Source organism: Pongo abelii, chromosome 5 (assembly GCF_028885655.2).
Source record: "Pongo abelii isolate AG06213 chromosome 5, NHGRI_mPonAbe1-v2.0_pri, whole genome shotgun sequence".
NCBI classification, from domain to species: domain Eukaryota; kingdom Metazoa; phylum Chordata; class Mammalia; order Primates; family Hominidae; genus Pongo; species Pongo abelii.
In genome coordinates this window covers 111,196,006-111,222,440 of record NC_071990.2, presented here as the reverse complement: position 1 = coordinate 111,222,440, position 26,435 = coordinate 111,196,006, and the positions used below count along the sequence as shown (strand labels likewise).

General features: G+C 36.6%; 1 protein-coding gene across 19 annotated transcripts in view; it reads left to right on the top strand.

The window, feature by feature from the left end:
- WASF1 (WASP family member 1) overlaps positions 1 to 21,942 on the top strand; it is a 78,944-nt gene extending 57,002 nt beyond the window's left edge. For 13 of the 19 annotated variants that reach the window (XM_063724695.1, XM_063724689.1, XM_054556927.2 and 10 more), the window contains 7 exons: positions 8,263 to 8,397; positions 13,068 to 13,221; positions 14,553 to 14,670; positions 16,177 to 16,349; positions 18,207 to 18,386; positions 19,546 to 20,174; positions 21,081 to 21,942. In XM_063724695.1, coding sequence (XP_063580765.1) covers positions 8,263 to 8,397; positions 13,068 to 13,221; positions 14,553 to 14,670; positions 16,177 to 16,349; positions 18,207 to 18,386; positions 19,546 to 20,174; positions 21,081 to 21,238 — 1,547 coding nt within the window. In that variant the 3' untranslated portion in view covers positions 21,239 to 21,942. The remainder of the gene's footprint in view (positions 1 to 8,262; positions 8,398 to 13,067; positions 13,222 to 14,552; positions 14,671 to 16,176; positions 16,350 to 18,206; positions 18,387 to 19,545; positions 20,175 to 21,080) is intronic. The other 6 variants (XM_063724698.1, XM_063724699.1, XM_063724697.1 and 3 more) reach the window with 1 other exon arrangement.
- The last annotated feature ends 4,493 nt before the right edge of the window (positions 21,943 to 26,435 follow it).

Genomic DNA, 26,435 nt, shown 5'->3' with positions numbered 1-26,435 from the left:
ATAGTAGCATGATTTATAATCCTTTGGGTATGTACCCAGTAATGGGATTGCTGGGTCAAATGATATTTCTAGTTCTAGATCCTTGAATCTCCACACTGTCTTCCACAGTGGTTGAACTGACTTACACTCCCACCAACAGTGCAAAAGTGTTCCTATTTCTCCACATCCTCTCCAGCATCTGTTGTTTCCTGACTTTTTAATGATCATCATTCTAACTGGCACGAGATGGTATCTCCTTGTGGTTTTGATTTGCGTTTCTCTGATGACCAGGGATGATGAGCATTTTTTCAAATGTCTGTTGGCTGTGTAAATGTCTTCTTTCGGGAAGTGCCTTTTCATATCCTTTGTCCACTTTTTGATGGGGTTGTTTTTTTTCTTATAAATTTGTTTAAGTTCTTTGTAGATTCTGGATATTAGCCCTTTGTCAGATGGGTAGATTGCAAAGATTTTCTCCCATTCTGTAGGTTGCTTGTTCACTCTGATGGTAGTTTCTTTTGCTGTGCAGAGGCTCTTTAGTTTATTTAGATCCCATTTGTCTATTTTGGCTTTCTTGCCATTGCTTTTGGTGTTCTAGTCATGAAGTGTTTGCCCATGCCTATGTCCTGAATGGTATTGCCTAGGTTTTCTTCTAGGGTTTTTATGGTGTTAGGTCTTACATTTAAATCTTTAATCCATCTTGAGTTAATTTTTGTATACAGTGTAAAGAAGGGATCCAGTTTCAGCTTTCTACATATGGCTAGCCAGTTTTCCCAGCACCATTTATTAAATAGGGAATCCTTTCCCCATTGCTTGTTTTTGTCAGGTTTGTCAAAGAGCAGATGGTTGTAGATGTGTGGTGTTATTTCTGAGGCCTCTATTCTGTTCCACTGGTCTATATCTCTGTTTTGGTACCAGTACCATGCTGTTTTGGTTACTGTAGCCTTGTAGTATAGTTTGAAGTCAGGTAGCGTGATGCCTCCAGCTTTGTTCTTTTGGCTTAGGATTGTCTTGGCTATGCGGGCTCTTTTTTGGTTCCATATGAACTTTAAAGTAGTTTTTTCCAATTCTGTGAAGAAAGTCATTGGTAGCTTGATGGGGATAGCATTGAATCTATAAATTACCTTGGGTAGCATGGCCATTTTCACAGTATTGATTCTTCCTATCCATGAACATGGAATGTTCTTCCATTTGTTTGTGTCCTCTTTTATTTCGTTGAGCAGTGGTTTGTAGTTCTCCTTGAAGAGGTCCTTCACATCCCTTGTAAGTTGGATTCCTAGGTATTTTATTCTCTTTGTTGTAATTGTGAATGGGATTTCACTCATGGTTTGGCTCTCTGTTTGTCTGTCATTGGTGTATAGGAATGCTTGTGATTTTTGCGCATTGATTTTGTATCCTGAGACTTTGCTGAAGTTGCTTATCAGCTTAAGGAGATTTTGAGCTGAGACGATGGGGTTTTCTAGATATACAATCATGTCATCTGCAAACAGGGACAATTTGACTTCCACTTTTCCTAATTGAATACCCTTTATTTCTTTCTCTTCTTGCCTGATTGCCCTGGCCTTCCAATACTATGTTGAATAGGAGTGGTGAGAGACAGCATCATTGTCTTGTGCTGATTTTCAAAGGGAATGCTTCCAGTTTTTGCCTATTCAGTATGATATTGGCTGTGGGTTTGTTATAAATAGCTCTTGTTATTTTGAGATACATTCCATCAATACCTAGTTTATTGAGAGTTTTTAGCATGAATGGCTGTTGAGTTTTGTTGAAGGCCTTTAATGCTGCTATTGAGAAAATCATGTGGTTTTTGTCATTTGTTCTGTTCATGTGATGGATTACATTATTGATTTGCATATTTTGAACCAGCCTTGCATCCCAGGGATGAAGCCGACTTGATCGTGGTGGATAAGCTTTTTGATGTGCTGCTGGATTTGGTTTGCCAGTATTTTATTGAGGATTTTTGCATTGGTGTTCATCAGAGTTATTGGCCTAAAATTCTCTTTTTTTGTTGTGTCTCTACCAGGCTTTGGTATCAGGGTGATGCTAGCCTCATAAAATGAGTTAGGGAGGATTCCCTCTTTTTCTATTGATTGAAATAGTTTTAGAAGGAATGGTACCAGCTCTTCTTTGTACCTCTGGTAGACTTCGGCTATGCATCTGTCTGGTCCTGGGCTTTTTTTGGTTGGTAGGCTATTAAATATTGCCTCAATTTCAGAACCTGTTATTGGTCTATTCAGAGATTCACCTTCTTCCTGGTTTAGTCTTGGGAGGGTGTATGTGTCCAGGAATTTATCCATTTCTGCTAGATTTTCTAGTTTATTTGTGTAGAGGTGTTCATAGTATTCTCTGATGGTAGTTTGTATTTCTGGGGGATTGGCAGTGATATCCCCTTTATCATTTTTTATTGTGTCTATTTGATTCTTCTCTCTTTTCTTGTTTATTAGTCTTGCTAGCGGTCTATCTATTTTGTTGATCTTTTCAAAAAAACAGCTCCTGGTTTCATTGATTTTTTTGAAGGGTTTTTTTGTGTCTCTATCTCCTTCAGTTCTGCTCTGATCTTAGTTATTTCTTGCCTTCTGCTAGCTTTTGAATATGTTTGCTCTTGCTTCTCTAGTTCTTTTAATTGTGATGTTAGGGTGTCAATTTTAGATCTTTCCTGCTTTCTCTTGTGAGTATTTAGTGCTATAAATTTCCCTCTACACACTGTTTTAAATGTGTCCCAGAGATTCTGGTACGTTGTGTCTTTGTTCTCATTGGTTTCAAAGAACATCTTTATTTCTGCCTTCATTTTGTTATGTACCCATTAGTCATTCAGGAGCAGGTTGTTCAGTTTCCATGTAGTTGTGCGGTTTTGAGTGAGTTTCTTAATCCTGAGTTCTAATTCAATTGCACTGTGATCTGAGGGACAGTTTGTTGTGATTTCTGTTCTTTTACATTTGCTGAGGAGTGTTTTACTACCAATTATGTGGTCAATTTTAAAATAAGTGTGATGTGGTGCTGAGAAGAATGTATATTCTGTTAATTTGGGGTGTAGAGTTCTGTAGATGTCTATTAGGTCTGCTTGGTCCAGAGCTGAGTTCAAATCCTGGGTATCCTTGTTAACCTTCTGTCTCTTTGATGTGTCTAATATTGACAGTGGGGTGTTAAAGTCTCCCATTATTATTGTGTGGGAGTCTTAAGTTTCTTTGTAGGTCTCTAAGGACTTGCTTTATGAATCTGGGTGTTCCTGTATTGGGTGCATATATATTTAGGATAGTTAGCTTTTCTTGGTGAATTGATCCCTTTACCATTATGTAGTGGCCTTCTTTGTCTCTTTTGGTCTTTGTTGGTTTAAAGTCTATTTTATGAGAGACTAGGATTGCAAACCCTGCTTTTTTTTTTTTTTTCTTTCCATTTGCTTGGTAGATCTTCCTGCTTCCCTTTGTTTAGAGCCTATGTGCATCTTTGCATGTGAGCATGTGAGATGGGTTTCCTGAATATAGCACACTGATGGGTCTTGACTCTTTATCCAATTTGCCAGTCTGTATCTTTTAATTGGAGCGTTTAGCCCATTTACATTTAAGGTTAATATTGTTATGTTTGAATTTGATCCTGTCATTATCATGTTAGCTGGTTATTTCGCCTGTTAATTGATGCAGTTTCTTCTTAGCATCGATGTTCTTTACCATTTGGCATGTTTTTGCAGTGGCTGGTACCCGTTGTTGCTTTCCATGTTTAGTGCTTCCTTCAGGAGCTCTTGTAAGGCAGGCCTGGTGGTGACAAAATCTCTCAGCATTTGCTTGTCTGTAAGCGATTTTATTTCTCCTTTGCTTATGAAACTTAGTTTGGCTGGATATGAGATTCTGGGTTGAAAATTCTTTTCTTTAAGAATGTTGAATATTAGCCCTCACTCTCTTCTGGCTTGTAGGGTTTCTGCCAAGCGATCCGCTGTTAGTCTGATGGGCTTCCCTTTGTGGGTAACCCGACCTTTCTCTCTGGCTGCCCTTAACATTTTTTCCTTAATTTCAACCTTGGTGAATCTGACAATTATGTGTCTTGGGGTTGCTCTTCTTGAGGAGTATCTTTGTGGTGTTATCTGTATTTCCTGAATTTGAATGCTGGCCTTCCTTGCTAGGTTAGGGAAGTTCTCCTAGATAATATCCTGACGAATGTTTTCTAACTGGGTTCCATTTTCCCCATCACTTTCTGGTACACCAGTCAAACATATATTTGGTCTTTTCACATAGTCCCATATTTCTTGGAGGCTTTGTTTCTTTTCACTCTTTTTTTATCTCATCTTTTCTTCTCGTTTTATTTCATTAATTTGATCTTCAATCACTGATATTCTTTCTTCCACTTGATCAAATCGGCTATTGAAGCTTGTGCACGCGTCACAAAGTTCTTGTGCCATGGTTTTCAGCTCCATCAGGTCATTTAAGGTCTTCTCTACACTTTACTCTAGTTAGCCATTCATCTAAGCTTTTTTCAAGGTTTTTAGCTTCCTTGCAATTGGTTAGAACATGCTCCTTTAGCTCAGAGAAGTTTGTTATTACCGACCTTGTGAAGCCTACTTCTATCAACTCATCAAACTCATTTTCCATCCAGTTTTGTTCCCTTGCTGGCGAGGAGCTGCAATCCTTTGGAGGAGAAGAGGCACTTTGTTTTTTTTTTTGAATTTTCAGCTTTTCTGCTCTGGTTTCTCCCCATCTTTGTGGTTTTATCTACCTTTGGTCTTGGATGTTGGTGACCTACAGAGGGGGTTTTGGTGTAGATGTCCCTTCTGTTTGTTAGTTTTCCTTCTAACAGTCAGACCCCTCAGCTACAGGTCTGTTGGAGTTTGCTTGAGGTCCACTCCAGACCCTGTTTGCCTGGGTATCACCACCAGAGGCTGCAGAACAGCAAATATTGCTGCCTGATCCTTCCTCTGGAAGCGTCATCCCAGAGGGGCACCCACCTGTTTGAGGTGTCTGTTGGCCCCTACTGGGAGGTGTTTCCCAGTCAGGCTACACGGGGGTCAGGGACCCACTTGAGGAGGCAGTCTGTCCGTTCTCGGAGTTCAGACACTGTGCTGAGAGAACCACTGCTCTCTTCAGAGCTGTCAGACAAGGATGTTTAAGTCTGCAGAAGCTGTCTGCTGCCTTTTGTTCTACTATGTCCTTCCCCAAGAGGTGGAATTTATAGAGGGAGTAGACCTTACTGAGCATTTCAAGCTTATCGGCCTCTTTGTTTACACTTTGAGCTACTCAAGCCTCAGCAATGGTGGACGCCCCTCCCCCCGTCAAGCTGCAGCTTCACAGGTTGATCTCAGACTGCCGCACTAGCAGTGAGCAAGGCTCTGTGGGCGTGGGACCCGCCAAGCCGGGCACAGGAGGGTATCTCCTGGTCTGCTGGTTGCTCAGACTGTGGGAAAAGCATATAGTATTTGATCAGGAGTATACTGTTTCTCCAGGTATAGTCTGTCACAGCTTCCCTTGGCTAGGAAAGGGAAATCCCCCAACCCCTTGTACTTCCTGGGTGAGGCGATGCCTCGCCCTGCTTCAGCTTGCCCTCTGTGGGCTGCACCCACTATCCAACCAGTCCCAATGAGATGAACCAGGCACCTCAGTTGGAAATGCAGAAATCACCCATCTTCTGCATCAGTTTCGCTGGGAGCTGCAGACCGGAGCTGTTCCTATTCGGCCGTCTTGGAAGTGACCCCCTCTTCTATGTCTTCTTTCTCATTGTCTGGTACTGGTTTGGAGGCACTCTTCTCCATCAAGTCATCTTCTGTTAATTCCTCTGGTGTGCTGTCTAATTGGGTCTTGAATTTCTCCAAGATCCATACCTTGCCACGCTTCATCCCCACCGTTTTTTCTGTATCCACTGTCTATTTCATTATTTCCTTGACTGGCACTGTTACAAACCCTGTGAGGTCATGCAAAACATCTGGACACAGTTTTCTCAAATTTTATGAATTTATTGTCTTGGGCTTGATGGTTTTCTTGGCTTTTTCAGTAACAACTATGGCATCTTTGATGGTATAATCCCTCCAAACTTTCATGATGTGCTCTATTGGGATTCTCTTCCATAGTGTTGACAGTCTTCCATAGAATACCGTGTGTAATGAGTCTTAAATGTCCTTATGACCCCCTGATCTAGAGCCTGAATTAGAGCTGTCATGTTTGCGGGCAAGTGGACCACTTTGACACCTTGAGTGTGAAACTAATGGGGTTCTGAGTGGCCAGAGATGTTGTACAGTTATCACAAGAATTTTAAAAGACAGTCCCTTACTGGCAAGGTACTTCCTGACTTCAGGGACAAAGCATCAATGGGACCAATCCAGAAAAAGGATTCTCATTGTCCATGCCTTCTTGTTGTCTTGCCTTCTTCTTTTGGCCTTCTTTTTCCTTCAAGACTTGAAGTTAGCAGCTTTATAGATAAGGGCAGTTCCGATGATAAACCCGACTGCATTTGCACAAAACAGTAGTTAGTGTGTCCCTTCCTGCCTTAAATCCTGGTGTTCACTTTTTCTTACTAATAAATGTCCTCTGTGGCAATTTTTTTTTTTTCTGGAATAGGACGCTCTCGTCTGCATTAAAACTCTGTTTAGGCAGATATTGTTTCTACTCAATTTTTTTCTTTTTCTTTTCTGTTTTTAGTTTTTTTTTTCTTTGAGAGAGAGAGAGAAGGTCTCACTTTGTCACCCAGGCTGGGCTGGAGTACAGTGGCATGATCACGACTCACAATAGCCTCGACCTCCCAGGCTTGAGTGATCCTCCTGCCTCACCTCCCCAGGTAGCTGGGACTACAGGCACATACCATCGTACTTAGCTAATTTCTGTATTTTTGGTTGAGATGGGGTTTCACCATGTTGTTCAGGCTGGTCTCAAACTCCTGAGCTCAGGCAGTCTGCCCACCTTGGCCTTTCAAAGTGCTGGGATTACAGACTGTCATGCCTGGCCAATTATTATTATTATTTTTTTCAAGCAGCATACATGGAAACTAATTATTTTCTTAATGGCATCTGGGAACTCATCTGCCTCTTGGCTGACAAAAGCTGCAGCTTCTCTTGTGACATTTTTAAGGCCAAACCTCTTTCTGAAAGTATCAAACCATCCTTTACTGCCATTAAATTTTCCAGGTTTAGATCCTTTGCCTTCCTTTTGCTTTAAGTTGTCATATATGGACTTACTTCACTTTTTCTCAAATCGTGTTAGAGTCTGTATGTATGCTTTCTTGTAACAGCCATGCACCCACAAAAATTGCATTTCGATACAAGATTAAAAAGTAGTCGCAAAAAGTACAAGGTTTTTGTGTCTGCTGGTGTATCTGCAGCAATGGCTCCATGGTTTTCCTTTTCTCTTTTTATAATTGCCCTTAAGTTTGATTCATTTATCTTGAAATGCTAAGCAACCACAGTTGTAGACCTCAATCTGTGGTTCATATCAAGCAATTCAACTTTTTCTTGTAATGTTATGACTTTCTTGTACTTGAGAGTACTTCCAGCATCACTGGTGGCACTTTGAGTGAGTCTCACAATGTATTCAAGGTTTACAGTATTGCATAAAACGTGATGAAAAATACACAAGAACCATGAGAGATTACTTCCTACTCTTATATGCAATTTAGTGGAGAGAGAACTGCTCAAACAGCATTTTAAGTGGATAGTAACAACACTAGAGCTAACTGCAATATCAACAGAGGGTGGCTATAAAATTGTTACAGTAATAAAGTATTACTACACTTAAATTTATTGTTATGATTTAGTACTATTAGGTTGGCAAAAACCGCAATTACATTTGCGCCAACCTAATACATCTTTCCATTTCTTTATATTTCTCTTGACTGTGAATGGCACTATGTATGTTTTTGTTTTGTGTGTAAATTTTGATAAATTTTAACTTTTTATAATAGATTTCTGTATATTTTGTGGTAGTAAATGATAAAATAATCTAGTATTTACATAGATTTTATGCATTCATGTCTTTAAAATATACTTAAAAATTTTTAGTATTTTTAGGCTATGTGGTTCATCTGCAAGTTTTTTCAAATTGTCTCAAATCTCCAAAATTTTCAATATATTTATTGAAAAAAATCTACATGTAAGTGGACTAGCACAGTTAAACGATTTTGTTCAAGGGTCAACTGTAATTCCAGATAAATTCCAAATTCAACAGGTCACCAGTTTTAATATTACATTGTTCAATATTTATCTCTGATCACAAAGTATCTGAGGCAAATATCATGCTAGATTTCTACTGCTTGCAAAGATAAAAACTCAGTGCTCTGGATATTAAATTTTATGATATATGTTTCATTTTTGCTTAGGTAAATATGCTGAAGATATATTTGGAGAATTATTCAATGAAGCACATAGTTTTTCCTTCAGAGTCAACTCATTGCAAGAACGTGTGGACCGTTTATCTGTTAGTGTTACACAGCTTGATCCAAAGGAAGAAGAATGTAAGCTTATTAATATTGTATTTTCTTCTACGTATATATTTTAAGTTAGATGAGATGAATGATATAGTTAAGAACAGTATTAATCATGAATTTATTACAGATCATACCCATGTCCTTTGGTGTACATATTTTAATAAATCAGTGAATTATCTAAAAATGCCATCAGTATGATTCTCCTGGCTTTTCTTTTCTACTCTGTTTTAAATCTCTTCTTTTTGTACACTAAACAGCTCCTAATTTTTTTGCATAAAGAAGTCATTTTAACCAGACATTTTCCTCCATTCTCTTCATTATCTTTCTCTTTTCGTTTCTCTCTTATAATTTATTTGTATACTTTTGACTTTTGTCTTAGAAATAAAAATTATTAGAAAATTACCTGAAATCTGTAGGTTTGAGTCTACAAGAATGTAAGTGCTTTTTTTTTTTTTTTTTTTTTTTTTTTTTTTTTTTTTTTTGAGACAGACACTCTGTCACCTAGGCTGGAGTGCAGTGGCGCAATCTCGGCTCACTGCAACCTCCACCTCCCAGGTTCAAGCAATTCTCCTGCCTCAGCCTCCTGAGTAGCTGGGATTACAGGTGCCTGCCACCACGCCTGGCTAATTTTTTTATTTTTAGTAGAGATGGGGTTTCACCTTGTTGGTTAGGCTGGTCTCGAACTCCTGACCTCGTGATCTACCCACCTCAGCCTCCCAAAGGGTTGGAATTATAGGCGTGAGCCACCACAGCTGGCCATGTAACTGCTTTTAATATGCTTTTGTATGTGCATATTGCTAAAGTCTTATTAGTTATTTAACTGAATGCAACTTCCTACTTTAATTGAACATTTCAAAAACAAATTGCCAGTATGTAGGGTGTAAACATTCTATACCAAGATATTAAATCAGGAATAATCAGATAGGCTAAAATAATTGTAGGAACTTCAGTAGTAAAATCATGTTTTATGCCTTGATAGAATACATTGAATGCCAATGTTTCCCAAATGCCTCTTTTTGTTTGTTTCACAAAAAGAAATGCAATGCTAAGAACATAATTTGCGCTTACCTACCACAAAGAATTGTTGAATGGAATTTCTTACACTCTCTTCAAAATATTTTTGTTGCATTAAATAGTATAAACACAAATTATATAATAGATCTAATTTTTAGTATAAATGCAAATTATATAATATAATTTATTTAACAATAAAAATACTAAAGGGTGTCAGTGGAAAGAACAAAAATATAATGTAATGACGGATGTCTTAGTGATGGAACCAGCTACTTTTGAAATAATCCAATGTGTAAATAAGGAGAGGCAAATACTTGGCAACTAGATTTGTACCACTTATAAAATGTAAACTCAGAGCTCTGGATACAAGAAGAAAAGGAAATAATAATTTAAAAATAACTTTATTAAGATATATTTCACAACCTACATGTACCTTGCAGTTCACCCATTTAAAGAGTGTACAATTCAGTGTTTTTTAGTATATTCAAGTTATGCAACCGTCACCACAATCAATTTTAGAGTATTTGTATCACTCCAGAAAGAAGCCCTGTACTCATTAGCAGTCACTCTGTTTCCCCTTCAGCTCAACCCCTAGCAATCACTGATCTTCTGTCTGTATGGACTTGCCTGTATGGATTTGTCTGTATGGATCTGTCTGTATGGATATTTCATGTGAATGAATAGTACAGTATGTGGTCTTTTGTGACTGGCTTCTTTCTTTTAGCATAATGTTTTCAAGGTTCATTCATATAACATGTATTTATATTTCCCTGATGGCTAATGATGTTGAGTATCTTTTCATGTGCTTACAGGCCATTTGTATATCTTCTTTGGAGAAATGTCTATTTAGTTCCTTTGCCCATTTATAATTTGTATTATTCGTGTTTTTATTTTTGACTTGTTGGAATTCTGTGTGTATTCTGGATCTAAATCCTTTATCAAATATATGATTTGCAAATATTTTCTCCCATTCTTTAGATTGTCTTTCTTGGTGGTATCCTTTGAAACGTGTGCATGTATCAATACATTAATTACGCCTCATGGAATCTTGAAATAAAATCATTGTTAGTGGTGAAAAAAATATTTTATGGTCATGCTTTCAAATACATAATTTATAGCCAAAATTTGTTTTTTAGATAACTCAGCTGTTTATAACTTAAATATAAATTTACGCCATCAAATAATAGAGAAATACACAGGCAGTTCTCATATGTAACAGAAATAAAAATCAACATTTAGTTTCAAAATATTGTTACATTTTAACAAATGTCTTAGACCCACCATTAAACTTGAAAGTGAAAATACAGATAACAGTAAATAAATTAAGATGTTTGTATTAAAAAACAAATTTTAATATGTCAACAGCTATACTGTCAGAATTAAACATAGTTTCCTTTAAAATTTTGTGGAGCAGTGGGGGAAGAATTCAGAATCTAAAAGCTGAACTACTTAATTTGAAATTGTTTTGGAGAGGTTGTATTGAAGGAGTTTTCAGTTATTTAACCTAGGTTTTTTAATTCAGTGGGAATTAAAAAAAATAACATCATGTGTACAGTACTAAATAGCACAGTGTGGTATCAGTTTTTTTAACCATTTTGTAGCAACTAAAAACTATCAATTTTGAAAATATTTTTAAATGAATTTTAAACAAAGGCTTGTACAATTATATTTAAGTCAATTATGTTTATAAACATTATACTCATTTATTGCTATATAATTCTATTTTATTAATATCAGATGTTATTGTTGGCAAGTGGAAGGGGCTTCACCACAATGGTCTATTAATAATAAGACAAACGGTGAATGAGAGGAGTTGAAGGTAGAAAAGTACATCATGCTTATTCGTTTACATGTTTCTTATATCCTTTACCAAGGAAGTTTGGGGAGATTAAACACTAGGTTTCATCTTAATTACATACTTATTGATTAATAAGTGCGGCAGGAGAGTGGCAAGAATTGATCCACTTTGACTGCAGAAAGCACAAGCCACTTCTGACAGGATCCTGAGAACAGTGTGTGGTATTGTGGCAAAAAGATTAGCCTCAAAGGTAGACAGATCTGACTTTTCTGTTCTGGCTCTGCTGTTTATTAACTGTTTATAACCTCAGGTCAGTTATATACTATTTCCTAGCCTTAGCTTTCTTACATTTCATAATGGAGTAATAATTACTGTCTTACTGAATTGTAAAGATGAAATGAAATGAAATTTAGTAAAACCATCTAGCACATATAGTATGTACTCATTAAATACTGTATCTCCAGTGCCACTTTTTAGTGATAGTGGGGAAAAACTTTTTGCTTCTCTGCATTTTATTTTAGTATTTATAAGTGTGTTACAGGTCATGCAGCAGTGGAATTGCTAGAAATGCAATTATGGTGCCACCGTTGCAGAGCCAGCCTATTGTACCTCCTGTGCCATTGGTCCCATGTTCATGTTGAGTGAATTTACTTGAGGAGATGATAGGAATATTATTTTAAGGAGAAGGATAACTTAAGAATTGCTGGCTGGACGTGGTGGCTCACACCTGTAATCCCATCACTTTGGGAGGCTGAGGTGGGCAGATCACGAGGTCAGGAGTTCAAGACCACCAGGGCCAACATAGTGAAACCTCATCTCTACTAAAAATTAAAAAAAAATTAGTCGGCCATGGTGGCAGGTGCCTGTAGTCCCAGCTACTTGGGAAGCTGAGGCAGGAGAATTGCTTGAACCCGGGAGGAAGAGGCTTCAGTGAGCCGAGATCACACCACTGCACTCCAGCCTGGGTGACACAGCGAGACTCTGTCTCAAAAAAAAAAAAAAAAAAAAAAGAATTGTTAGGATTGTTATACTGACCTTGCTATGTTATAGGGCATTTGTCTGTATACTTAAGGCCATATTAAACATCTAAGAAATTACCTTCTTTTTTAATATCGGGATATCACTGTAAGAGTTAAGAATGCAGCATTGTTGTGTATTTTTTATTTTAACATGCTGCACAGTTCAAAATAAATGAAGTTATTTTTAAATCATATATGTTATGGGGCTGTGCTAGTTACCGGGAATACTAATGTGCAAGATAGTCTGAGTCTTCAAGAGCTTATAGTTAGGTAGAAATCCTTATAGTACAGATAAAAGATAAGTGAAAAAGAGAATAATATAGATCACCTAATACTTAAAAGTATTTCCTTTACAGTAAAGTTTGTTTTAACTTGATAGTACACATACAATATTTATAGTATACATAGCATAGAGGTTAACAGCATGTTTAGCCCACAATGCCACTAATAAGTAAGTAAGTCCTTTCAGAGTTACTGGTGTAAGCTATAAAAAGGAATAAAGGGAGATGGAAAAGAAGATTATAGGAGAAGAGAAGCTAAGTTGGTGGGGGCCCATGATGGCAGGTAGAAGAAAGAAAAAGGTATATTTGGTTGAAATGTAGATATGTTTCAGGTGTCATTACGGCCCTCTGAGCCTTCGAAATCAAAGGTTAATTAAAACCTATCTGATTGGGAAAATTAGGCACAGAATGATATGGGCAAATATAATGAAGAACATTTAAAATATGGTTTCTGATTCATAAGCCACTAAGGTCACAATCTCTTGAGCCATGCTGACTTTTAGACAAATAAAGTATGTGAATTTGCCCTTATGTTAAATCATCCTAGTAAAATAAAATAAAATGAATTCTTGATTTTTGTTTTAGTGTCTTTGCAAGATATAACAATGAGGAAAGCTTTCCGAAGTTCTACAATTCAAGACCAGCAGCTTTTCGATCGCAAGACTTTGCCTATTCCATTACAGGAGACGTACGATGTTTGTGAACAGCCTCCACCTCTCAATATACTCACTCCTTATAGGTAGGTAGGTTAATAAATAGTAGCCCTATTATTTATCTCAGACTTCAGATTGAAATGCTAAATCCCCAAACATTCTTTATTTCATTGGGCTTCTAGCCAACACGGAGAGCCCTCTCTGTCCACCACCTTTGGAAAACGTTTGCTTTTATTCACTGGATGAATTCCTAAGATTCTGGCATACAAAAGACAAGACGTATTTAAAAGAGTTGTTTTGAAAAGTTAAGAAAAGCCACTGGTAAACTTATTAATATAAAGAGATAAGGAGTTATTATTGTCCTTTTAATTTAATTTTTAATCAAATGGAAAAAGCTCAAAATTCTGTCCTACTAACAAAATAAACATTATAATTTTTGCTTGTTTTGTCTACTCTTTTTTTTTTTTTTTTGAGGCAGAGTCTCGCTTTGTCACCCAGGCTTACTGCAAGCTCCGCCTCCTGGGTTCATGTCATTTTCCTGCCTCAGCCTACTGAGTAGCTGGGACTACAGGCACCTGCCACCAAGCCCAGCTAAATTTTTATATTTTTAGTAGAGATGGGGTTTCACTGTGTTAGCCAGGATGATCTCGATCTGACCTCGTGATCCACCCGCCTCGGCCTCCCAAAGTGCTGGGATTACAGGCGTGAGCCACTGCGCCCGGCCTGTTTCGTCTACTCTTGATTCGATTTTTGTACATTAACTTCTTACATAATGAATAGGTAGTACCTTTTTAAAATGCTTTTTACTACTTAGAATAAAATCTGGAATTATTTAGCCTTTCTTTGAAGTTCTTTCACATGGTTTGTTAAATGGGTAATTTAAGATGTACAACACATCCTGAATAAAATAGTATTCAGAGAGTTATTTGAAATTGTAAGTCAGTGTGCAGATAATTAGATATAAATGTGACTGTTAGAATGACTATTACGTGATGTCTTTTGGATTTAGTAAGATAATAAATCATAGTATTGGCAGAAACTGCAAAATTTCTCTCTTGTAGATGATGTTACTGTCTTTTCAGGCTTTTATCTTTGGCAGAGCTATTTGTAATTATTGGAATTGCCCAAAGGACTTTTTAGAAAATTTGGGATTCAGCAGAAGTTAGGGATGAAAATTGCCCAGCTATACTTTAAATTATTAGTACTAACTTGGAAAAGCATCTGGTTTACCACTTTTCTTTGTTTCCTCATATTTGTGAGAAATTTTCTTTTGGTGCAATATTCAGTTTTATTTTGGCACTGTTTTAACATGCTGTATTTTATTAATGTAAGAGGATAAACATTTTAGTGAAATTATTTCTATTCTGATTGCCTAAGTCTCACTAATATGTGTTTTAACTGATATTTTATATTTCAGAGATGATGGTAAAGAAGGTCTGAAGTTTTATACCAATCCTTCATATTTCTTTGATCTATGGAAAGAAAAAATGTTGCAAGATACAGAGGATAAGAGGAAGGAAAAGAGGAAGCAGAAGGTATTACAAGAGATTAAAAAATTGAGGTTAATTTTTGTATATTTGTGTTTTGTTGCATATATTGAACTTCATTAATCTTGTATTTTGACAGTTTTATTTTATTGGGTCCATATAGTTAAATACTGAAGTCTTTATAACTCCACAGAAAGAACACAGTCTGATGGGGAGCAGATGAGCAATTAGATTATTAGAGTATGGCATAATAAGTGCCATAGCAGAGGTATGCATAAAGGGTTTAGATAGCACAAAACAGCATCTACTTTAGCTAGCAGGCAGGGTAAACACTTCCCACAAAGCTTATAATGAATCTTGAGGAACAGATAGGAGTTAGGTGTACCAAGGAAGAGAGGAACATTTTGGCAAGAAGGAGCAATGGAATCTTGTACAGATATTGGTAACGTAGATTAAGCTAATATTTTCTTGCTACCGAGCACATCCTAAACATTTCTCTCCTAAATGTTTTGGAGAGTTTATTATATTCACATGAAATTTCTGTTATTTCTATTGTCATTTTCCACTTTCTAATAAAATTCACTTGTATCTGCTTTATATTTCATGTTAATGATAACTGAAAACACAGAAGGATGAAGCAAGGTTAGATTTAGGCTGAATTATGAAGGAGGCAAATTCTGTCTTTATCGTCTCTCTGGTTCTCCTGTAGCTATCTCTGCTTTCCCTAATCCCTGTATAATGCCATTGTATTGTCTTCTTTGCTAGATGGTAACCCAGTGTCCTAGCTAACATTTGCAAACTGGTGACTGGCAAGCCAGATTATGCCTGTAGGGAGTGTTTTGTTTGCCAAACACAGAGGTTTTTAAATTTTGGAACTAGAGTGCCTGAGATGGACATATCTGTCTAGCTCACCGCATGCCCCATCTTACACCTAACTGGCTTCATTCATGTATGTTATCCGCTTGGCCGCTTTGGGCGTTTGCATTTGTTACACTTACTGTAGCCCTTTCTGTACTTTCTCCCCCAGTTTTGAATCACTTTTTGTTTTTTTGTTTAAAGACAATGATTTCTGTTGAGTGATATAGTTATTATGGGTTAATTAGATAATTGGATTTTTTTCTAATGTGTTGGCTAGCTAATCAGTTACTTCCCAGATAACATAACCTTAGTAAATTGTTATGTTTTGATTAGAGGTAGACAATGCCATTCATCGTAGAAATGTCAAACTAATGCCTGTGGAGCAAGGGTTCATGAGTCTTTGTTCACCTGAAAGACTTTCTGACCTCAAATTGTATTCTTTAGGCATACTATTTTGTGTCTGGTGCATCAGTTCAAATTAGGGGTTAAACAAAACATGGCAGGAAACTGGGATTACAGCAAACTGCCTAAGATTTAACTCTGAATGTACAAGTGAACCATTTCTGTGTTACTTTTACTGTATTATGATGACATTGTCTTTTTCAGTGTTGTTAGAGTTTTATTTTGATTGTTATAACCTCTTTTTTAAAAATTAGCACTTAAGCATTTGACTTTGTTTCAATACATCTGTTATAGCAGAAAAATCTAGATCGTCCTCATGAACCAGAAAAAGTGCCAAGAGCACCTCATGACAGGCGGCGAGAATGGCAGAAGCTGGCCCAAGGTCCAGAGCTGGCTGAAGATGATGCTAATCTCTTACATAAGCATATTGAAGTTGCTAATGGCCCAGCCTCTCATTTTGAAACAAGGTTTCTTTGCTTTTGTTGTTTTTTTTTTTAATGATAAAACATTGGCTTTATTTGTAATATCTGTACTTCTAAGTCGTGAGTCCTAAACTATTGAACAGGCAGGCCCTGTTATAAATATAGAGATTATTTCAAGATCCTGACCACTGTGAGCCTACTAAAGTCAGGCTTTGAGCAGGTCATTTTCATACCTGGACCTTAGTTTTGTCATCTTAGAAAGAGGTGGTTGGAGTGGCTGATCTTTAGGGTTGTTTTAGCTTTAGTGTGACGTCTCAATAGCCTCTCGATATTTCAGGCACAGTCTGCTAGAATTTTGTAATAGAAGTGTAGGGTCTGGGATTTTTTTGAAATACTGTTGATTTATTGCATATAAAATAGGAGTGAAGAAGGGGTTCTGTTTTGTTCCTTTTACTTTCCCGACTTCCTTTCTTTGCCACATCGCCCACCTCAGATATATTAGGACTTTCAAACAGAAGTATTGATCCCTTTTGTAGAAAAGATTTTTTCCTTTCTCAGTGGCCAGGGGCCCTAACTAAATAACATACTACCAGCAAACACATTAAACTGACGTCTGTCTCTGAAGACATTTATTTGGGTATAGTCATACGTTTGTTTGTTTGCTTGTTTGTTTTGAGGCAGAATCTTGCTCTATCGCCCAGGCTGGAGTGCATATGATCTCAGTTCACTGCAACCTCTGCCTCCTGGGTTCAAGTGATTCTCCCACCTCAGCCTCCCAAGTAGCTGGGATTACAGGCACACGCCACCATGCCCAGCTAATTTTTGTATTTTTAGTAGAGATGGGGTCTCACCATGTTGGCCAGGCTGGTCTTGACCTCATGACCTCAAGTGATCTGCCTGTCTCAGCCTCCCAAAGTGCTGGGATTGCATGCGTGAGCCAGTGTGTGCAGTCTAGTCATATGATTTTTTTAATGGAAAAGAGCTTAAAGTTTCCTTTTAAGTAATATACATATAAATGATTGGGCCATAAGTGTGCAACCTCTTGACCTATTTTAGGAGAAATATACTTCTGGGAGATACTATTTATCTGTATTACTGAAAGAATTGACGTTAAAAAATTAATAAACTATAGACATTTATTTCTACTACAGTTGAGTAATTAAGGTACTTATCTGACTCACTAAATACAATAATTTCTGACTTGCTGTGTGCACATCTGTTAAATCCAACTTTGTCCCCAGAATGTACTAGCAAATATTTATAAATCTTAACATGTTCGAGGTATCTAAAATTTTGCTTACATCTAAGTCACATGTTGCTATGTTACTCAGCTATTTTCTGAGTACCCTTGCACCTTTGAAAACAGCAGAAGGACAGAAACAATATAGCTAGCCACCTCTGTGCTGCTAGTATCTGGGAGGCCTTTCTCTCTGGTGCAAGACTTTAGAAGTCATTTAAGTTTAAGAGCACACTGAGATATACTAGTAGGAGAAAACTCATTTTCCTATTGTACCTTTCTGTCATTGGCATCTTCTTGTAAAAAACTGAAATAGAGGCAGATAGCTTTCCACACAATTTGCTAAAAGTTAATTATTTTCTTGTTTATTAGATTACGTATGTAATGCTTTTCATCCTGTGAGTTGAATTAGTATTCTGTTATAAAATAATAAAATAACTGATGGTCATCATAGTACATCTCTAAATCAACAAGTAAGGCTTACATTGTGAGCAGCATTCTTTGTTTTAAAAGCAGGATTAATGTAATACATTTCTGAAACTTTCTTAAAAATAGTTAAAATATTGGCATTGAAAGGATAAACTTTAAATATTTAATATTTCATGTAGAACTCTTTCCTCCCAATAATTCAAGAAAAATTCACTGATACTATATATTTCTTTTAGACCTCAGACATACGTGGATCATATGGATGGATCTTACTCACTTTCTGCCTTGCCATTTAGTCAGATGAGTGAGCTTCTGACTAGAGCTGAGGAAAGGGTATTAGTCAGACCACATGAACCACCTCCGCCTCCACCAATGCATGGAGCAGGAGAGGCAAAACCGATACCCACCTGTATCAGGTATGTTGGAACAAGCATATGATGTTTTATCTTAGGAGTCAGTAAGCTTTTTCTTTCAAGGATGATGTAGTAAGTATTTTTGGCTTTCGGGCCTTACAGTTTTTGTCACAAGTACTCAATTCTGCCATTGTTGCATGAAAGCCACCATAGACTATACATAAACAAATGAATGTGTCTGTGTTTAAATAAACTCTATTTATAAAAACAGGGAGCAGGTCAGATTTGGTCTGTGGGACATTATTTGTAATCTTCTGGTTAGAGCTGACACACTCTCCTAGGAAAATTTAGCTAATAAGAATTTAAAGATTAAAGCCTGTTTCATTTTATTATAGTGTTGTTATCAAGCATATCATGTGCAGTGTATTAAGAAAAATTAAGGATTTTTTGGAATGTGGGTAACAGTCTAAGAAATGGGAACCAAAGATGTGATTATTAATCCTAATTTGGTATTAAGGAAAATACTTAAAGAATTTCAGAGAGGATTGGCAGTTGCTTATAATAATCTTTCAGTAAAGCTGTTTTGAAGTTTAATCTTGTCAGTTATTATCCAAATGATAAATTTCTAATAGAGAAATATTAGGGAAATTTTCTAATAGAGATATAGAGATCAGCTTTACAATTTTCAGTTAAAAATCCAGTTTTCTATCACTGACTCATTTGGTGTTCCATCCTCAGGAAAAGAGAGAGCTGTAAATTTCTTTTTGTGGTTTGTAATTAGCTGTCATTGATTTAACTGAAATAGCATATGATGAGACTTAATAGTTTCAGTATAAATACAGCATTGTATTGGCCACAAGTATTGCTACAAAATTGCATTATGATCAATGTTGAGTCATTACAGAGACTCCTGTCAGTATAGAATTGAGCATTTTATTTATTAAAGTAAGCATAAAATATCTGAGTGGATGCAAAAGTTGCATGAGAGAATGAGACTATTTAGACTATTACAAACCAAAGCACCACTCATTAATTTTTTTGTTGATGTGCTTTTAGTTCTTTTTTTTTCTAAATACTGTTGAAGATGTTAAATTTCTATAGGAGCATGTTAATGGATCTATTTTGATATAATTACTGATAGTCGTTTATAGTTTGTGTGGTTAGATTTTCTCTTTAGGCTTTTCTCTTTTAATAACTTGCTAGAATCTCTTTGTCATTTCAGTTCTGCTACAGGTTTGATAGAAAATCGCCCTCAGTCACCAGCTACAGGCAGAACACCTGTGTTTGTGAGCCCCACTCCCCCACCTCCTCCACCACCTCTTCCATCTGCCTTGTCAACTTCCTCATTAAGAGCTTCAATGACTTCAACTCCTCCCCCTCCAGTACCTCCCCCACCTCCACCTCCAGCCACTGCTTTGCAAGCTCCAGCAGTACCACCGCCTCCAGCTCCTCTTCAGATTGCCCCTGGAGTTCTTCACCCAGCTCCTCCTCCAATTGCACCTCCTCTAGTACAGCCCTCTCCACCAGTAGCTAGAGCTGCCCCAGTATGTGAGACTGTACCAGTTCATCCACTCCCACAAGGTGAAGTTCAGGGGCTGCCTCCACCCCCACCACCGCCTCCTCTGCCTCCACCTGGCATTCGACCATCATCACCTGTCACAGTTACAGCTCTTGCTCATCCTCCCTCTGGGCTACATCCAACTCCATCTACTGCCCCAGGTCCCCATGTTCCATTAATGCCTCCATCTCCTCCATCACAAGTTATACCTGCTTCTGAGCCAAAGCGCCATCCATCAACCCTACCTGTAATCAGTGATGCCAGGAGTGTGCTACTGGAAGCAATACGAAAAGGTAATTTTCTCAGCTCCATGAAAAGCATTGCTATAGTAGCATTGGAAACTTTCTAAATATTTAAGACAAAAATGTGTTCCTTATCTATAAAATTTTAGGCGATCATGTTTGTGTACAAATGGCCTTAGAAAGTAAAGCTATATCCAACTTATATTTAAAATTATTTTCCAGAAAATAGATCACATTTGATCATTTTATTTTCATGCTTTGTAGGTATCCTTAAAATGTTTATTGAGTGAGTGAGAAATTTAATATATCAGACTTAAATGTTATAGAACATTTAATTAAAACCCTTTATATTATGCTTAATGTGTATATTAACTCCTTTAAAAATGGTATTTTCTTCAGTTAAGGCTGTTCATATCGGGTATCCATGACACTTGCTCTACCAGATGCCTTTAAAGGAGTGAGTTTCCTCCCTTAGTAACAAAAGGAAAGACTTCTCATATTCATTCATTTATTGTCATTATTTCCTAAGCAATGACTATAGGCCAGGCACTGAGCATATAGAATGAATAATAGTGCCTTTCCCTCAAATACAATGGATAATGAAGCCACAGAAAATATATTCAACAATGTTTAATTTATTTGACTATTGAGGTGATAGAAGAAATGTACCACCTCATTAATTTTTTAGGGGGTGGTGAGCAGGGAGGTATAGTAGACCATGATGGATAAATAAACTGTAGATACCTACTGGGATACCTGGTAAGTTTTACCAACTAATAACACAGATAACATAAAGATTTAATGCCTCTCTCAGTATGATTTCTTCACATTCTTTTCTGATCTTTTTATTTTCCTATAAGTATTTCTCATGTGTATTTGATTTTATTCCAGAAATATTAATAATATCTAGTATCTAGTATTTTGATTTAAATGAATGGTTTGGATTCACTGTATCAGGTATTCAGCTACGCAAAGTAGAAGAGCAGCGTGAACAGGAAGCTAAGCATGAACGCATTGAAAACGATGTTGCCACCATCCTGTCTCGCCGTATTGCTGTTGAATATAGTGATTCGGAAGATGATTCAGAATTTGATGAAGTGGATTGGTTGGAGTAAGAAAAATGCATTGATAAATATTACAAAACTGAATGCAGATGTCCTTTGTGGTGCTTGTTCCTTGAAAATGTTTGGTCATTCTAGTGTTTTGCTTTCTTTTCCTTATAATAAATGACCCTTTTCCTCCATAACTTTTGATTTCTAAGGAAAATATTAGCATACATTTCAAACTAAATGTTTTACAGTGGCTTATCTTTTTTTTCCCCCTGAAAAGACTAATTTGGTCAAATAAACCACTAAGTATTAAGCATGGACAGCTGTTGTTAGAGTAGCAGATTCAGTTTTTTGATATATCTTAATTGTGTACTTTGTGAATTTTAATTTAAAGAAAGCAACTGAAATTGAAATCTTGAGGGCAGCTGTATCTATTAATGAGCCTTATTCCATTTCCTGATGTTTTAAAAGAAGAAACACTGCCTTGATTATATGAATACACTCAGAAAGTACATTTAGCTTGTAGTGTTGAATTCTCTTAAAGGAATGCTTGAATTTTTTCATTAATTGTTTTATTGTTTTTATATACTTGCCTTATTTGAATGTTTAGCAGTATCCCCTTCCCACTTATATATTGTGTGATATGATTTTGCTTGCCTATAGGAGTTAAAAACTTTTCCATGTGAAATACTCTGACTTAAACATACATGTAACTTACATAACTGTTAAGAATAACAGTCTGATTTAATAAATGGTTCATTTTAAAAGTTCATCAGTGTTGCTCTTTGAATAAAATGATTTATCATAATTTATCAAATACTGTATGGTAGGCTTTAAATAGTGAATGAAAATTTAAAATACACTTAAGCTACATCATTTCCTCTTAATTGCACAGCTTCATATTGTCTACTGTGTAAGGTAGCTTTTATGTCATTTTCCCCCTAAGTTCATAAACTCTATATTTCTCAACTGCTTGTGGTTTTAAATTAAAACCTCAACTTGTCATCTAATTTCAGCATACCTTAATTTCAGTTTAACAGTGTTCTTGAAATTATGTTTTACAGCCAGGCATGGTGGCTCATGCCTGTAATCCTAACACTTTGGGAGGCTGAGGCTGGTGGATCACTTGAGCCTGGGAGTTTGAGACCAGCCTGGGCAACATGGCGAGAACCCCGTCTCTACAAAAAAATACAAAAATTAGCCAGGCGTGGTGGGGTGTGCCTGTAGTCCCAGCTACTTGGGAGCCTGGGGTGGGAGGATCACTTGAGCCTGGGGAGGTTGAGGCTGCAGTGAGCTGAGATCATGCCACTGCATTCCAGCCTGGGCAGAGTGAGACCCTGTCTGGGGAAAAAAAAAAAAAAATTCTATTTTGCAATGATAAAATGAGTTAATGTTTGCACAGCTTAGATTTAGGGGTGAAGGGGAAGCACCATTAATATCAGATTACTTCATTTGAAGAAACGACTCAATGAAGTTTGGGTAAGTTGATTGTAAAAGTGACTGTAGTCTTCAGCCTTGTTTATATCTACTCCTTTTGCAGTACAATTTCCAGTTCTTCCCATCGAGAGGTGAGTTCTGTTCCATGTCCTTGAATCTGGGTGTCCCTGAAACTTGCTTCAGCTAATACTAGAATGTAGTAAAAGTGACATTGTGCCAGTTCTAAGCCTGGGTCTCAAGAAACCTTGCAAGCTTTAGCTTTCTCTCCCTGCATCTCCCTACCTCCCTCTCTCAAACCTGTCTCTGCCATGAGAATAATCCCAAGCTAGCCTGGCTGAAGATCAGAAACTTCATGGGGAGAGGTATCTCAGGTGAGACCATCACAGACCAGCCAAGCCCAAACTCGCTTGCTGATGGTAGACAGATAAGCAAGCCTGGACAAGGTTCGCCTAGACTAGCCCAGCCCAGCCCAGTCCACTGATTCAAAATTCATGAGCAAAAATAAATGCTTATTGTCTTACACCTAAGTTTTGAGCTGCCAGCATTATTGTGGCAATAGTTGATATGTGAGGTCACTTAGTAACTTGATAATTTGGAGGAGGCTATTTAGGCAGATAACTAATGACCTGTAATCTTTATAGAATAGGAATAATGAACCAAGTTCTATTGTGGCAATTCAGTTTGGACATAAAAAAAAAATTTTCTGATAGCTTTAATAAAAGATTTGATTTGCTCTTTTGGGTAGCTTAGAAAGAACAAGAGATTAGAGAGCCATTTGAGGTTCCTTTCCAACCTCATGAAAATGTATATTGTCAAATTTAACTCAAGAGAATATGTCACAGTTTAAAGTCTATCTTTCTAAGTGTTCTTATGGTCAAAAGGAGGCAACTAGTATATATATTTTATAAAACTCAAATATATATATATATTTGGGGCCAGATAACCAAAACATAATAGTACTGGTTTTGAAGCAGCTAAGGATGTTACAAAAGGAAATTGGTGAAGATTTCTTAATAATAGAAGTAGACATGTTAATCAGTAAAACCCTGCAGTGTATATGCTCAGTAGTCTATTACAGACTTTTTTTGTTTTTTGGAATATTTTTGGAAGATGAAAAGGTGCCTGCAGACTAAATAAGCCAGATATGTAGTGTCCATTTTAAAATCAAAATAAATCTTTTAATCCAGATATTTAGCTTAACTTGCTTAGGGAATTTTGGAACAGAACATTCAGTGGCCAATTTTCATACCCTAAGAAGAATGAAAGTTACTGGGTAACAATTCAACCTTCTTGTTGAATTGATTTACTACTCATCAGGGTCATGCACAAGCATAGAATCAGAAAAAAAAAAAAAAATGCATTGTATACCACGGGGTAAACAATTGGCTTCACTTGTTTTGGTTGACATCATCCATTTACCTCTGTATTATCAAATCCAATGAATGCTTTTTAATCCTTAATTCACATATTCTGTGTTTATTCTACCTCCTCGAAGCTTTCTGTCTGTTGCCTTTGTTATGCTGATCCTTCTCCTTCTCCTTCTCCTTCCCAGGAGAAGGAGACAGGAGGAGAGGGAAATAACCTAGCAGCAGTGGTGTTTGGGATGAAATGCAATCATTATGGCGGAAAAGAGAGTTTTTCTGTATCTTTTCCTAATGAAGGGATAGTCATAAGCTTCAGATTTATAAGACATTTTAAACCATCACCACTGCTTTTCATGACTTATAATCAATCTGGGCAGATGAGATGACTTCCAAAGCATTTTCATGTTGTAAATATTTACTGAAAGGTAATAATAATGTTCATTTAGGTTGTGTTCTATAAATCATGAAACATCTTCCTCTATTTCCACTTTTAGAAAGCTCTGCCCTTTAACAACCATCTCACATCTGTATTTTCATGAAGTCTTCTCTAATTACAACTGGAGCTCATATTCCTTTTGAATTTCTTTTTTGTTTTTTTTAGACAGAGTCTCACTCTGAGCTGGAGTGACAGTAGGTCAGAGTCTCGCCCAGGCTGGAGTGCAGTGGCATGATCTTGGCTCACTGCAGGCTCTGCCTCCTGGGTTCAAGTTCCTTTTGAATTCCTGTAATTCTTTTATTACAAGCTTTTTTCAAGTGATACTCATACCATTTTGCATCACAGTTATTTCCTATTTGAGCTTGCCAAATAGATTTCTTGCCCAATAGCAAGGGTGTTGTCTTAAATACGCAGCTTTCAATATCTCTTCACATAAACAGGTTCAGAAATACATTCCTTTTTATTTGCTCCACTAGGCCTCTTAAAATTATTCTTCCTAGGCACTGCTCCTGTTTAAAATTTCTTTCTCCACTAATCTCAGTAACATAGTTGATTTAAAACTAGTCCTGATTTCATCAAAACTTTGTATGTGTGTATTTTAATAAATGAATAGTATAGGAATGATTCTTCTAACCAAAATGTGAAACTTATTAGTGTTTCTGAAGTCATTTCTTAAGACAGCAAAATTGATCATGTGTTTTAATTTCATGGGAATTCTCATGAATTACTTTCAAAACACAGCTTTAAGTTTGTCCTTAGCAAACATAACACTGCTGTTTATTTTTTCATTTTCACTCCACTACATATATCTTGACCCCAGCTTTTTTTTAAAACCAGTTTTCCAAACTGAAGCAAATCTAAAATAAATTTAAAGCTCCTAAATAGTTCAAAAATTCCTTTTAGAATTCATTATTTCTGTCATATCTACTTAGTAAAAAAGTACAAATAAACCAATGCAAGATACTAATCATGCAGTATCAGGATTTAAAGGATGGCTTTGCTGTGTTGAACTAATGAAATGGAATATCAAATTATGGTATTTCCAAGTTGTGCCATATAGCTTATAATTAATTGAAATAATCTTACTGAAGCCAAACAGAATGCATAGGACCCTTGGAATACAAATAAGTTTTTTCCTCCCTTTATTCACTGCTGTACTAAGAGCAAATTTATGTCCTCCATGATTTGGCCCTAGAATGCATCAGTAATCTCTGTTGCTTTTCAAGCCTGACAACTGGGCTCTGAATAAAGAATGAATACCAGCCTTGAATGAACATTTCAGGCACTTTTTTTTAGAAGGCTAGTCATCAATACCTTTTTCTCATTATTGTAAGGCCAGCTGCTGTGTTTTTCATCTAGAAAAAAAAACAACATAACTGAGCATGTATTGAAGTCATCTTTCTCAAGATATTTATAGTTTCTTTTTTGTGTATTTGTTTAGTGGTAATGATTTTGAATATTTTATAGTATCTGTATAAATGTAATCCTTGTGTATATGTATGTGTTATACTCAAAGACTTTTTGATGGATTTCTTATTTATCCTGCCTTTAAGCTAGCTTTTTCAATACTACTCTTCTGACACCAGTGTGTCCAGGAGTATTAAAATTCCGTATCTTCCTTTCTGGCCTGGAAACAATATAAAAGACACAAAAGACATTAAGTCACAGTATGTTTTCCATTGTAACAGCTTCCAGTATTACTTAAAGCATCCATTTCATTCTTCCCTATGCAAACCATGAAATGTTACACTTCTAACTTTAATGAAAATCTATAGGAACTATTTATACCATTCCAGATAAAGCAGCACATCTCCTATTATTAGTGGTTTATTTAATATTTTTATTGTATATTTATTATATTTCTTTTCATTTATTCAGCAGCATTTGTTGATGCCTGCAGTTTTGAGACTGCTGGGTATTGGGGCCACAACAGTGAATAGACAGAGCCCTACTTTCTGAGTATACAGATAAATTAACAAAGAACAATGAGTGTTGTCAAGTAGCTCATAGTAGAGAGAACAGTCCT